The 14,043-nt window shown below is 44.2% G+C and overlaps 1 protein-coding gene across 2 annotated transcripts in view; it reads right to left on the minus strand.

Annotated features, from left to right (window-relative positions):
• Positions 1 to 11,561: 11,561 nt before the first annotated feature.
• The window catches only part of LOC119954833 (thioredoxin reductase 1, cytoplasmic-like), a 55,147-nt gene continuing 52,665 nt past the window's right edge, over positions 11,562 to 14,043 (minus strand). For both annotated transcript variants that reach the window (XM_038780376.1, XM_038780375.1), the window contains exon 14: positions 11,562 to 13,548. In XM_038780376.1, coding sequence (XP_038636304.1) covers positions 13,486 to 13,548 — 63 coding nt within the window. In that variant the 3' untranslated portion in view covers positions 11,562 to 13,485. The remainder of the gene's footprint in view (positions 13,549 to 14,043) is intronic.

Here is a 14,043-nt window from a genome sequence, read left to right on the forward strand (position 1 = left end):
CCCACAAGTACTTCACAATAGCTCCTCAGCGAGGTATGAATATTTAGCCGGGGTGGGTGGGGGGGCATGACCTGGATGTGACTTCAGGCTCCTCATCCCCCTCTCCTCTCTGCCTCGGTGCTCAGAGACCAGCTGATGGAATGCAGGTCAGCACAGACAGCCAGTATCCGATCAGTGACACACGTCTCTCAATAGAGGAAGCCATGCATTCTGAAGAGTGGGTCACCCATCTTGGCTTGGATAGACCCCTCCTCTGTCTGTGACCAGAACATACGACCCCTTTGGAAACTCTACCACATCTCCAAGGACCTCATGCTGTACGTCCATCATCTGCCAACTAATGGTCAACTTCAGACAGGCGTCATCAAACTGGGGTTCAGCATCTAGGTTACATCACCCACACATACCCTCCCATATAGATCCAACTCCGAAATGGCTACACACTCACCCTGGCAGATCTCAAGAGTTCATTGAGCCTTTTTTTCTGGCACTTCAACCAGGTTCTTTGGACAACCCCGAAGGCTGCTGACCTCTCCAGTGACCTCAAACCAGGCTGCTTTGGTCTGGCTGGGGAGTCTCCTACTCCAGTCTGCAGGCATGAAAACTTGCCACCCGTCCTTCAGAGCATGGAGGAGGCCTCACAGAGTGTCACCAACTAACAGTGGGGTGATATACCTTCAATTCACCGAGAGGCAGAGAGAGCGAGTGAACATTAGGCTTTATTAATCATGAACTTGCCTAGCCAGAGTCGGTTGTACAGATGAATGCCACCCACAGGTGGCCGGTCTATATATGGCCCCGGTGAGGGCGGAGCCCACTGGGGTTACAGTACAGTACCTGGAAGCAGCTCGTATCACCACTTCCAGGTCATAGGTCATAGGTTACAGTATCATAAATGCATTAGGTGAATACGTTCACCACATGGGGCATTCCATAATCTGGATTCCTAAGCAACTGCTGGCTCCATTGTCTAGGTTAAAGAGTAGAATGTGAGTCTTTTCTTAAACACTTGTTATCCATAAGGAGGAATGGGTCAGGTGTGTTCAAATGTTCTTTCCTCACTATAATAGGGTAAGGGTCTTGAATAATTCACTAGTCAGCAACATTTAGAAACAAATTCGTAGCTGCTGCCTATGGTCCACTTAATCTAAAAATGTCAAAGTTAAAGTTTTGTGTCTCCAGCTTTCAGCCACCAGAGCATTTTCTGCACATGCCAAATTCCCACTCCAGGGTGCCTTTAAATGGGTAGTTGTGACCAAATTCTGGCTCACGGCCTTCCCCCCCCCCCCCGAGTTATCCTGCCTTTCATGGCTGATTGAACACACTACTCGCTATTCTCCTCTGCAGTTGATCAGCTTCCCACCAGGTGTCCATCAGTTGGTCGCAAGATGCTTTATCCAAGAGCTTTAAAAAGAGAGGGGTTGACAAACCATGCACTCCCATGGCAGATTCCCGTCCACGTATCTTCTCCACTCTTTAGAGAACTATTCCATTTTCTCCAGTATCTCCTGTTACTGAAGACTTTCTTTTCAATTCTATTATTAAGCTGCATCCCTGATGCATAAATTTTCTTTGTGAAATATTCCTTTGGCTGTTCGGGTACACTGAGGGAGAATTCAGGATGTCCAATTCGCCTAACAAGCACGTCTTTCGGGACTTGTGGAAGGAAACCGGGGCTCCCGAAGGAAACCCACACAGCCACGGGGAGGACGTGGAGACTCCGCACAGACAGTGACCCAAGTGGGAATCGAACCTGGGACCCTGGTGCTGCGAAGCAACAGTGCTAACCACTGTGCTGCCATGGGGTGGTAATTTATCTAATAAAAGTCTATTAACCTTAGTTTTGAAATAGAACATAGAAACGTATAGCACAGTACAGGCCCTACGGCCCACGATGTTGTGCCAACCATATATCCAACCTAAGATCAACCTAACCTACACTTCAATTTACTGCTGTCCATATGCCTATCCAAGAGTAGCTTACATGTCCCTAATGACTCTGACTCCACCACCTCTGCTGGCAGTAAATTCCGCACATCCACCACTCGCTGTGTAAAGAACCTACCTCTGACATCTCCCCGATACCTTCCTCCAATCACCTTAAAATTATGACAGCCATTTTCACCCTGGGGAAAAGTCTTTGGCTATCCACTCTATCCATGTCTCTCATCACCTTGTACACCTCTATCAAGTCACCTCTCTTCCTTCTTCGCTCCTGTGAGAAAAGCCCGAGCTCTCTCAACCTTTCTTCACAAGACATGCCTCCAGTCCTGGTAAATTTCCTCTGCACCCTCTCCAAAGCATCCATATTCTTCCTATAATGAGGCGACCAGAACTGGACACAATATTCCAAGTGTGGTCTAACCAGGGTTTTATAAAGCTGCTGCAAAACCCTGCGGCTCTTAAACTCAATCCCCCTATTAATGAAAGCCAACACACTATACTCCTTCTTACAACCCTATCAACCTGAGTGGCAACTTTGAGAGAGCTATGTTCGTGGACCCCAAGATCCCTCTGTTCCTCCACATTTCCAACAATCCTGTCTTTAACCCTGTATTCAGCATTCAAATTTGACCTTCCAAAATAAATCACTTCACATTTATCGAGGTTGAACTCCATCTGCCACTTCTCAGTCCAGCTCTGCATTCTGTCAATGTCCTGTTGTAACCTGCAACAGCCCTCGACACTATCTACAACTCCACCAACCTACGTGTCAGCGGAAAACTTACTAACCCATCTACTTCCTCATCCAAGTCATTTATAAAAACCACAAAGAGCAGAGGTCCCAGGACAGATTCCTTCGGGACACCGCTGGTCACCGAACTCCAAGCGGAATACTTTCCATACACTACCACCCACTGTCTACTTTCGGCCAGACAATTCTGTAGCCAGACAGCCAAATTTCCCTGTATCCCATGCCCCCTGACTTTCTGAATGAGCCTACCATGGGGAACCTTATCAAATGCCTTACTGAAATCCATATACACCACATCCACTGCCCCACCTTCATCAATGTGTCTCATCACATCCTCAAAGAATTCAATGAGGCTTGTGAAGTATGACCTGGCCTTCACAAAGCCATGCTGACTATCTTTAATCAAATTATATTTTTCTAAATAATCAGAAATCCTATCTCTCAAAATCCTTTCCGGTATTTTGCTCACCACAAACGTAAGACTGACTGTCTGTAATTCCCAGGGATTTCCCTATTCCATTTCTTGAACAGGGGAACAGCATTTGCCTCCCTCCAATCATCCGGTACTACTCCAGTGGAGAGTTATGACGCAAAGATCGGCAACGGTGCAGCAATCTCCTCCCTCACTTCCCGTAGTAAGCTTGGATATATCCCGTCTGATCCAGGGGACTTATCTATCCTGGGGCTTTTCAAAATTTGGCCTTGTAGCCCCAGGAACAATCTTTGAGTGTGGATACTTCAAGAAACATTGAGGATTAAATTGAATGACCCTTGAAAACAGAGACTATGATGTTTGATTAACCCCTGCCTGTTCATTGCAATAGAGGCAGCATGCTGTATTTGTGCTGCCTGTTCCTCGAAATGATTGCTGCATGTAGATGTTGCTCCCCACTCTCTTCATTGGCTAAATACAGCAGCAGAGGTCCCAAAATCAGAGTGGCTGCTGTTATTTTAAAGGTAGTTGGCACTTCCTAAAGGGAAGGTGCACAAACTGCTGTGAGCTTTCTGAAAAATTAAACCAGTGCTGTGGAACTTTGAAGAATGGGTGAAAGAGTGAGCATAATGTTAAATTACATGAAGGATCTCTGTCCACCAGTGCTATTTAAAGAGAGCATGAAATACTTCTAGGTTAATTGCTGGGTTATTATGTTATTATACTTGATTATAGTTTGAATGCTTACAGGAAATTGCCAGCCTGGTATTTCTGATCATTTAAAAAATAGCACTGAAGCAACTTGCTGGGACATAATTGGCCGGGCAGGGTTTTCTCTGGGAATAGAATGTGACGAGAGAAAGAAAAGAGGTCACACAGAGCAAGTCAAACTGCTGGAAGCAGGAGGCTATAAATGCTGATGATTTCCAAGGACTAATTTAGCTCTCAACTTCAGTGATGACTAATGCGGGAGACATCTTCACTTCAGCTGTAATTTAAATCTACAAACTGCACCAACCACAACTCCAACTTCAGAGCAAAACAAGGGCCACATTCATTTCCTTGTAGCTGTCAACACTTATGGCTCTTTAATTCTTCTATCCATCTGCGGGGCAGCAGGGTAGCATGGTGGTTAGCATAAATGCTTCACAGCTCCAGGGTCCCAGGTTCGATTCCCGGCTGGGTCACTGTCTGTGTGGAGTCTGCACGTCCTCCCCCTGTGTGCGTGGGTTTCCTCCGGGTGCTCCGGTTTCCTCCCACAGTCCAAAGATGTGCGGGTTAGGTGGATTGGCCATGCTAAATTGCCTGTAGTGTCCTAATAAATGTAAGGTGGGGTGGGGTTTGTTGGGTTGTGGGTTTGAGTAGGGTGATCATGGCTCGGCACAACATTGAGGGCCGAAGGGCCTGTTCTGTGCTGTACTGTTCTATGTTCTCTCTCTCTCTTGTGTTCCGTTTAAGACAGGGCATTGACTGGCGCCTGCTCGAAAAGTTGTTAAGGGTGCATCCACAAACACTTTTACCAAGAAGGCATCCTGCAAACCTCCTTGTCAGAAGTGTGCATGTGCATCTGAGGCCCTAAGGCAAACTATGGCGATGTTGGACACCTTCCGTACCCCACTCTCTCCCTCAGCAGCCGTCACGCCAGTTTTACAATTTTTAAAGGCACAAGTGAACATCGCCGATGGGAATCCAACCCATTGGAGAGGGGGAATCGCGAAGGGTAGCAGGTCGGGCCCACTAATGATATGTAAACTGTCCCTACTGTATAAGCGGAGTGAAACGCATTGATGTCGTTTTGGAGGTGACAGAAAATCACAATTTGCCGTCAAATCAGTGTCTGCCACGATTTTGCTGTGGGAAGCTATTCTCCGGCCAATCGCATTTCCCGATTTTGGCATCGGCTAACGGAGAATCCCGCGCCCACAATGTTTTGACCTCAACTGTTTTCTGAGATAGCGAGTTCCACAGGCTCACCACTCTCTCGGTGAAGAAATTTCTCCTCATCACAGTCCTAAACGGTCTACCCTGTATCTTTAGACTGTGACCCCTGGTTCAGGACTGCCCCGCCATCAGGACCACCCTTCCTGCACCTACCCTGTCTAGTCATGTTAGAATTTTATATGTTTCTATGAGATCCCCCCTCATCTAATTTCCAGCGAATATAATCCTAACCGATTCATTCTCTCCTCATACAGAAGTCGCTTCATCCCAGGAATCAGTCTGGGAATGAACCTAGTGTGTTAATGTCAGTTCTCTGCAAGAGTAATTTAGTGGGCAGCAGTCTCATGGCACCAAGGTCTGCGGTTCGATCCCGGCTCTGGGTCACTGTCCGTGTGGAGTTTGCACATTCTCCCCGTGTTTGTGTGGGTTTCGCCCCCACAATCCAAAGATGTGCAAGGTAGGTGGATTGAACATGCTAATTGCCCCTTAATTGGAAAAAATTAATTGGGTACTTTAAATTTATTTTAAAAAGAGTAATTTAGTTAGTCCCACTTTTATGCACTTTTATGCCCTTTTCCCTTAGTCCAGCAAATTGTTTCCCCTCATGCGCTTATCCAACGCTCTTTTGAAAGGCATGATTGAAACTGCCTCCACCAGACTTCCCACGCAGTGCATTTCAGATCCCAACCATTCACTACGTACAGTTGGTTTTTTTCTTGTGTCGTCATTGGTTCTTTTGTCAATCACTTTGAATTGGTGTCCTCTGATTCTTGATCCTGGGAACAGTTTCCCTATCTACACTGAATAGACCCCTCATGATTTTGAACACCTCTATCAAATATCCTCTCAGCCTTCTCCTCTCCAAGGTGAAAAATTCCCAGTTTCTCCAAACTATCCACGTTCCTAACCCCATGACTTGTTCTCATAAATCATTTTTGCTCCATCTCTAACACCTACATACTTCTCTGAAAGTGCGGTGCCCAGATTTGGACACAACACTGCAAATAAGGCCCAGTGTTTCCTAAAGTTATGGCTAGCCTTTAGCATCTACGCAGTAAAGTTTTAAAATATCTGTCCAGATGTGGGTGCAACTGACTAGGCCAACATTTATTGTCCATCCCTAATTGTCCTTGACAAGTTCTGATGAGCTGCCTTCTTGAACCGCTGCAGTCCATTTGGTGTAGCTTATTCAATAAGCGCATTTACTTCAGCGGCTTTTCCCCGGCGGCTTTTCAAAAATGCCGGTTATGATTCCGGACACCTCGTTGGCGGGCCGCATAAAAACCTTTGTCGGGCCGCATGCGGCCCGCGGTTTGCCCACCCCTGTTCTAGGTGGTAGTAGTCAAAAGAGCATCGATGAGTTGCTGCAGTGCATCTTTCGATAGAACACACAGCTGCTACTGTGCATCAGTGGTGGAGGGAGTTAATGTTAAACGTGACGAATGTGGCTAAGCTACTTTGTCCTGGTGGTGTCAAGTTTCTTGAGTGTTGTTGGAGCTACACTCATCTAGGCAAATGGAGAGTATTCCATCACACTCCTGACTTGTGCCTTGTAAATTGTGGACAGACTTTGGGGAGCCAGAGGGTGAGTTGTTCTCCGCAGGAATCTCAATGTCTGACCCATTCTTGTAGCCACAGTATTTATTTTCCTGGTCCAGTTCAGTTTCTGGTCATTGGTAACTCCCAGGCATGTCGGGCAAGAAAGCAGTGAGAGCATAGGCAGTTTCATTGCTGGCCTGATTTGAAGAATGTTTTACCCCTTAATGGGGCTCTTGAACCTGTGTGAGATGGATGGAGGCAACAAAGTCAGGGGTATTGCGTACAGAATGTTAGCTTGTTTCATGGCTTGCAAATTTTGTTTACCACAATCTCAACAATGAAAGCACTTGTTTTTGAAGGGGAGGGCTTTTTATTTTAACTCGCACTTCTGTGGCAGGGAAAAATAAATCTATTGAGCATATGAAACTCAACACAATGTGACACTTCATTTGCAATAATAATGTTCATATCTTTGGTCTTTTTTGGGGTTAAGCAGTAGAATATTTTAATTTGACAAAATATAGAGTAATAAGGACATCAAAAAGATGTCCAATTTTAACATGTTAATTTATTAAACAGATGCATGGCATTTTCCATTCAACCACATTGAATGCATTTTAAAAATTGAGGCCAGTTCAATTATACAAATAAACAAACTAAGCCTTTCTATTGATCAGATAACAATTATTCATTTATTAATACTCATAACCAAGGCCCAATTTCTATTCCAAAAACGGATGTCTAATAAATAATGTTTATTAATGTTCGCCACTCAATATTCATCCTGGCAGTAACTGCATATTTTACATTCATGCAGGAAGTTGACCTATTTTTGGAATAAATGTGAAAGCTTTAGTTGTTAATGTAGGTTGCACTTTATGAAATATATTTCTATATTAATGGAGATTGAAATTCTTCAATATAGCTCAGGGGCTGGTTTAGCACACTGGGCTAAATCACTGGCTTTTAAACCAGAACAAGGCAGGCCAGCAGCACGGTTCAATTCCCGTACCAGCCTCCCCAAACAGGCACCGGAATGTGGCGACTAGGGGCTTTCCACAGAAACTTTATTTGAAGCCCACTTGTGACAATAAGCGATTTTCATTTAATTTCATTCATTTCTTGAAAATGTTGCACTTCCCGTGATAGGTTGGTTCATTATCCATTTCCCAGCACGTCGAATCGAATAATAAACTGACTGGCAAATGGTACTGATGACCTCACTCACTCATCCCAATACTCACTCATTCCAGTGCTGACCCTCACTCACCCCAGTGTTGACTTTTATTCTGGACCCTCACTCACTGATCCCAGTGGCCTGTCCAGGGCCTCACTAACAGAGAGTGAGGGATGGAAGGAGAAATAAATCTCATTTTTTCAGAAATTTGTTCAATTATTTATTCAATTTTGCAGGCACTAAATATCACCAGATCGCATGCTGTCAGTACACACGATCTCAAAGTCTCACTCGTTGAACCACGACTCTTCCATGCCCCTTCCTGTACCTCAGCACTGTGCATAAACCTGCTGATTCAACACGCTTGGGTCAACACAAGCACCATTATCTACAATTTATGAACAAAATGTGTGTCTTGGGGATGCATTATATCCTGCCCTTGAGATTATCGCTTATTATCCGACGAGATTTTAATTTGTTCAAACAGAATGTCCTCTGGGAAAGGTGAATATTAATTTTTGCTGCAGCATTTTTCGATGCATTACAAGTAAAGACTCTGGAAATGTTGAGATGAGATAGGGCGCAGAACAAGGGTGTAATTCATACGTGTTATGGGCCAGGGTTTAGAGAACCCCAAAGTCTATCATGGAGTTCACCTGACCCACAACTTTTAATAGATTGTGGTATAGGGAGCACTAGGCCCACTCTACAGTTGTGGTACAGCAAAAATTGAAACATTTTTCTTTTAAAGCAAAACAATGTTTATTCTATGAACTCAAGTTAATCTTTTTAACACATAGTGAACATCTTAGCAACCATCAATTCAAATACAACCCCCAAAGAATACAATACTAACTAATCCTTTAAGCTTTCCTTTCAACATCCATAAGACTTAAAACACCTTTTACCAGAAGCACATCAGGTTAAAGTCACTACTGTTATTAGTTTTAAATCACCAGGATCGATTTAGTCTTTAGATTACAGAGATTCATACACCTTCTGGCTGTGACTGCAGCTATCCTGCTTTGAAAAAACCAAAACACACCCTGCAGCAAACAGCCTAAAACGAAAGTAAAAAGCTGACAGACAGCCTAGCTCCACCCACACTCTGACATCACTGCAGTAATAAACACCCATTTCTTAAAGGTACTCTCACATGACATACAGGAAAGACCATGGGCTGGATTCTCCGATTCTGGGACTACGTCCCCACGCCGGCGTGGATTTTACGCCAGCAAAACAGCCGATTTCCCCGTGGAATGCGAGCTGCTGGATTTCTAGCTCATCGCAGACAGGATGAGGAACTATGCTCCGCTCCATTGGGTATTGGTGTGTTGTATACCCTCCCCGGTTATTGTTTGCCCTTAACCAAATTGTGTGCCGAGAGAGATTAATTGTATAGTTCTTTCAAAATACTGGCACAGGCACAACAGGCCAAATAACTTAATAATAATAATTTATTGTCACAAGTCAGCTTCAATGAAGTTACTGTGAAAGGCCCCTAGTCGCCACATTCCGGCACCTGTTCGGGGAAGCCAGTATGGGAATTGAACCCGCACTGCTGGCTTTGTTCTGCATTACAAGCCAGCAGTTTAGCCGTGTGCTAAACCAGCCCCTTGATGCTGGACGCTCCTACAATTTTACTTGTGTGGACCTCAGCCTCTTCGGAGCTCCATATTAACCCACAAATTGAACATCGCTCGTGCCATGAGTAGATAGCTACCCTCCAATCCCCGATATTTAAACAACCTATAGAATTTATAGAATTCCTACAGGGCAGAAGGAAGCCATTCGGCCCCATCAAGTCTGCACCAACCCTCTGAAAGAGCACCCTATCTAGGCCCACTCCCCTGTCCTAACCTGCATTTTTATTTTGGGACACCAAGGGGCAATTGTATCAAGATCAATCCACCCAACCTGCACATCTTTGGACTGTGGGAGGAAATCAGAGCACCCAGAGGAAACCCACGCAGACATGGGAAGAAGGTGCAAACTCCACACCGTTACCCAAGGCCAGAATCGAACCAGAGTCTCTGGTGTTGTGAGGCAGCAGTGCTAACCAGTGTGCCACCATGCTGTCATCACTAAGAAACGTGAAATAATGTGGATGATGGAAATCTGATGTAAAAGCAAAAAATTCTGGCAAGACTGAAGTGGGTCTGACAGCATCCGTGCAGGGAGCAAGAAACAGAGTTAAGTCCATGACTCTTCAGGGCTATTTTGCTCTACCGCCTCTTAAGCAAGTACAAAACCAATCATATTTCTCGCTCTCCTTAGCTCCGAAGAAGTTATATAGACTCTAATGTTAAGTTTCTCTCTCCACAGGTGTTGCCAGATCTGCTGAGCTTTTCCAGCATTCTTAAAATAACCCAGCCCCAAATTTGACACGGTCTGACACACCAACAAGAGGAACACATCATCCAACAAGTGAAATTGTTTCAACCCCCTGCATGACCTGGGTTCTTATACATCAGTCACTGAAGGCAGACATGCAGGTACAGCAGGGGGCAAAGGCAGCCATTGGTATGTTGTCCTTCATAGCGAGAGAATTAAGAGTACAGGAGCAGGGATGTCTTGCTGCAATTATACCTGGAACACTGTGTGCAGTTTTGGTCTCCTTATCGGAGGAAGGATGCTCTTGCTATAGAGGGAGTGCAGTGAAGGTTTACCAGACTGATTCCTGGGATGGCAGGACTGACATACAAGGAGGATGGAGTCGGTTAGGATTGTATTCAGAGTTCAGAAGTAATTGGATGGGGAAGGGGTGAGAGATCTCCTAGTAATCTAGAAAATTCTAACAGGACTAGACAGGGTAGATGCAAGAAGGGTGTTTCTAATGGTGACTGTATCCAGAACCGGGGATCACATCCTGGAGGATACAGGGTCGACCATTTAGGACTGAGGATGAGAAAATTCTTCACCCAGAGAGGGAGCAACCCGTGGAATTCAATGGCACCAAAGGTAGTTCAGGCCAAAACATGGTAAGTTTTCAAGAAGCAGTTAGATATAGCTCTTGGGGAGAAGGGGATCAAAAGATATCCTCCACTATCGCCGAACAGTGACAGCCATGTGTACCATCATATATCAGTCAGGATCTCATTGAATGGCAGAGCAAACTTGATGGGCTGAATAGCTCCCATGGTCCTAAACCCGCGACAGAAGTGATGACAGCCGAAAGAGAAACGGGGGCTCAAAATTCAATGTCAGCTGTCCATTATACCCTCTATCTTGTTACACACCCTACCTGGTTTTCTATGGCTGATCTGCCACCACTATTAACTACTGATCTCCACGGTCACATCCGCAATAGAAGATGGCACGTTTGTGGTGATAGCATGGTTGTGCTGCAAGTCACTGACTGGCCACTAGCATAAAAGTGAATGTTCAAGTTGGGCGACTGCTCAGACTGGCTGGAGGGAGCTGAAGAGAGAGGTTGCTTGTAATAATAATAATCTTTATTATTGTCACAAGTAGGTTTACATTAACACTGCAATGAAGTTGCTGTGAAAAGCCCCTAGCCACCACACTCCAGCGCCTACCCGGGTACACAGAGGGAGAATTCAGAATGTCAAATTCACCCAACAGCAAGTCTTTGGGACTTGTGCAAAGAAATCGGAACACCCGAGAAACCCACGCCGACACGGAGAGACTCCATAATCATACTGTTATTCATCTGTTTTGTACGTAGCTTACCCACAGTTAATATTAATAAATCATTTATAGTTTTAGCTACTTCTAATATAAATCAGGCCACCCAACAAGAACATTACACAGGGTTTACATCATTTGAGATTTGTTTAATTGCACAACTTCAGTTCTTTAAAAACAGCACATCAGAAACATTAAGTTATATGCATCAATATGGAACACAAGAGGCTGTAAAATCAAAGCAATTGACACAAAATAATTGGATACAGTATTTTTGAAAAATGCACAAGTCACTCACTCATTCCAGAAATATATCTGCTGACATTTGGATAATTTAATACTTCTGCTGGTGAATTTTGTGCAATAGACAGTAGTCACCAGAGGGTATAATTCTTGTAGATCCGAATGCTGTACATGTTACAAAGGTGTAACCTGTGCTCTTCTTATACAACCAACATTATGATTTACAAATTTGTTCCTAGAACAGTTAAACACTGAATGCTAAGGCAAGTCAGTGCTTGAAACTATACTGAATGAAACTATAATGAATCCAATGAAACTATAATGAATCCAATAATCCAAAGAAAAGTTTTGTTCAGTGCATGAGTTAGGAACATTAATGATTCCAACATGGAGGGTTCATCTGAAAGAGCTCTTCTTAAAAGTTTCCCCAAATAAGTTAGTGATAATTGAGTGAAACTAAACCTGGGCTGTAATTGTTACACAACAGATCCAAAGCATCTAATTCACTTCGCTCCATGACTCTTCAACCAACGATTGAGGAATTAAAGCCTGGGTCGTCTGCCAACAGCAGCATTGGAACAAAGTAGTTTATTCTTGTACCATAAAAGTTACTGTACAAAGTCAGAGCTTGATGAATCCTGGGGACACTCTCAGCGATACCAGATTCACCACCTCTGCTCTAGATTTACACCACAACCTTAGCACAAAAGTGTGAACCAAACTACTACTTGCACAAACACCCAATGCAGTGCCAACCCACTATCAATCTTCAGTCTTTCAATGGCTGTTTAATGACCTTCAATTCACCCTCTAGAGAGCCCATGATCTTGTTCTAGAAGGCAGGGGTTTGTGTAGAGCCAAATGCGGATTTGTACAATTTTTATTCCAGAGAGAGAAAGAAGGAACATGAGCCCGGTATATATTTTTTTAAAATCTACTAACGGAAACAGCATCTAGAGAGTCTTCAGTCGTGACTCCAACGACAACAGGAATGTTTCGGGGAAAGTGATGGCTTTAGGAATTAACCAGCTTTCTGAGAAATCTTAATGCCCGACATCTAAAGATATTGGGGATGAAATTAGTGTTGCAGCCAACAGTAAATTGTAACTAGTTTGCCACTCACTCTGCTCATCTGTTCCTGAGAGGGGGGTATGAAACAGGCTGCCCCCCCCCCCCCCCCACCCCCAGACAAATTTCAGCCCCGTTGCATTCAGTGCAGAGTTTTAACATAACAAGAATAAATATATTCAGCTTCAACATTAAACATGATATGCAGCTTCAATATTAAACATGATATCCAAAAAGCTCACTTAACCCCCCAAAGAGGTGAACATACAGTGAAAAGAAAGGGAAAAAAACTCTTGGTGGAAAGTACCCATAATACAATAATAATATTACAATCGCTTTCTTCTGCGTCTTTTTGATTTTGGTCAGCTGGAGAGTTCTCCGGTTATAGTGGAAGCCCTTGACGTCTGAAGTTTGCTCAAAATTGCTAGACTGTGCTTGCGTTTTTTTTCCATCGCAGCCTTCCATTCGAAACTGGTTCCAGGCCGGGACTTCATGAAAGCATCGGGATGATGCCCCCGCAGCGCAGCAGCGTGCTTCCGTGGTCAGGTATAACCCTGCCATTGCACTAGTTGCCAAATTAAGTTCACATCATCTCACACTGCAGCAGATTCCTCAACAATGGTGTGAAACATGAGGAGTTGCAGTGTCCACAGAATCAATGGGAGTCCCTGCCCCCACTGAGTTATTCAGTGAGACAATGTGATCCATTACAGCAACAGTGGCAACAGCAGGGATTTAACCTCAGCAGCCAGATTGTTGGACATTTTGACCAGACTGCTTAGTGACAGATAGTGTGGTGAATATCTAAAAAAAAAAAGAAATGCCATCTTTAATATTCATCTATAATGGAAAGCAAACCTGGTCTAGTTTTAATGAAGTTTTGAGGTAAGCTCAAGCCATTGCGACCTTCCTTAGCAGGGTAGGAAGGAAAAGCGAAGTAAGGGAAAGAAACGGTGGCCATTGGCTCTCAATTGGTGGGATGGCCAGTGTGGATCAGATGATCGATGCCATCTGCATGGGTCTCACCCCCACAACCCAAAGAGGTGCAGGGTAGGCAGATTGGTCACCCAAGTTAGGCCTCATCTGATGGCCTCGGGTTGTGATCTTTTCATTAATCAAACCTTCTCATCCCACTTTCAGCAGGCTTTTCAAACTGACCAAAATGAATACTGCGCTATTTTTAAAGAGTGAGGCACGCAGGAGGAATCATCGTTTTTGAAAACCAAAACAAGGGTTAGCCTTTTGAAGGCAAGATTGAAAAAGAAAAAAATTTCTTCAAAGTAAAATCCCCCCACAAAA

The sequence above is a fragment of the Scyliorhinus canicula genome, chromosome 20 (assembly GCF_902713615.1).
Source record: "Scyliorhinus canicula chromosome 20, sScyCan1.1, whole genome shotgun sequence".
Taxonomy (NCBI): domain Eukaryota; kingdom Metazoa; phylum Chordata; class Chondrichthyes; order Carcharhiniformes; family Scyliorhinidae; genus Scyliorhinus; species Scyliorhinus canicula.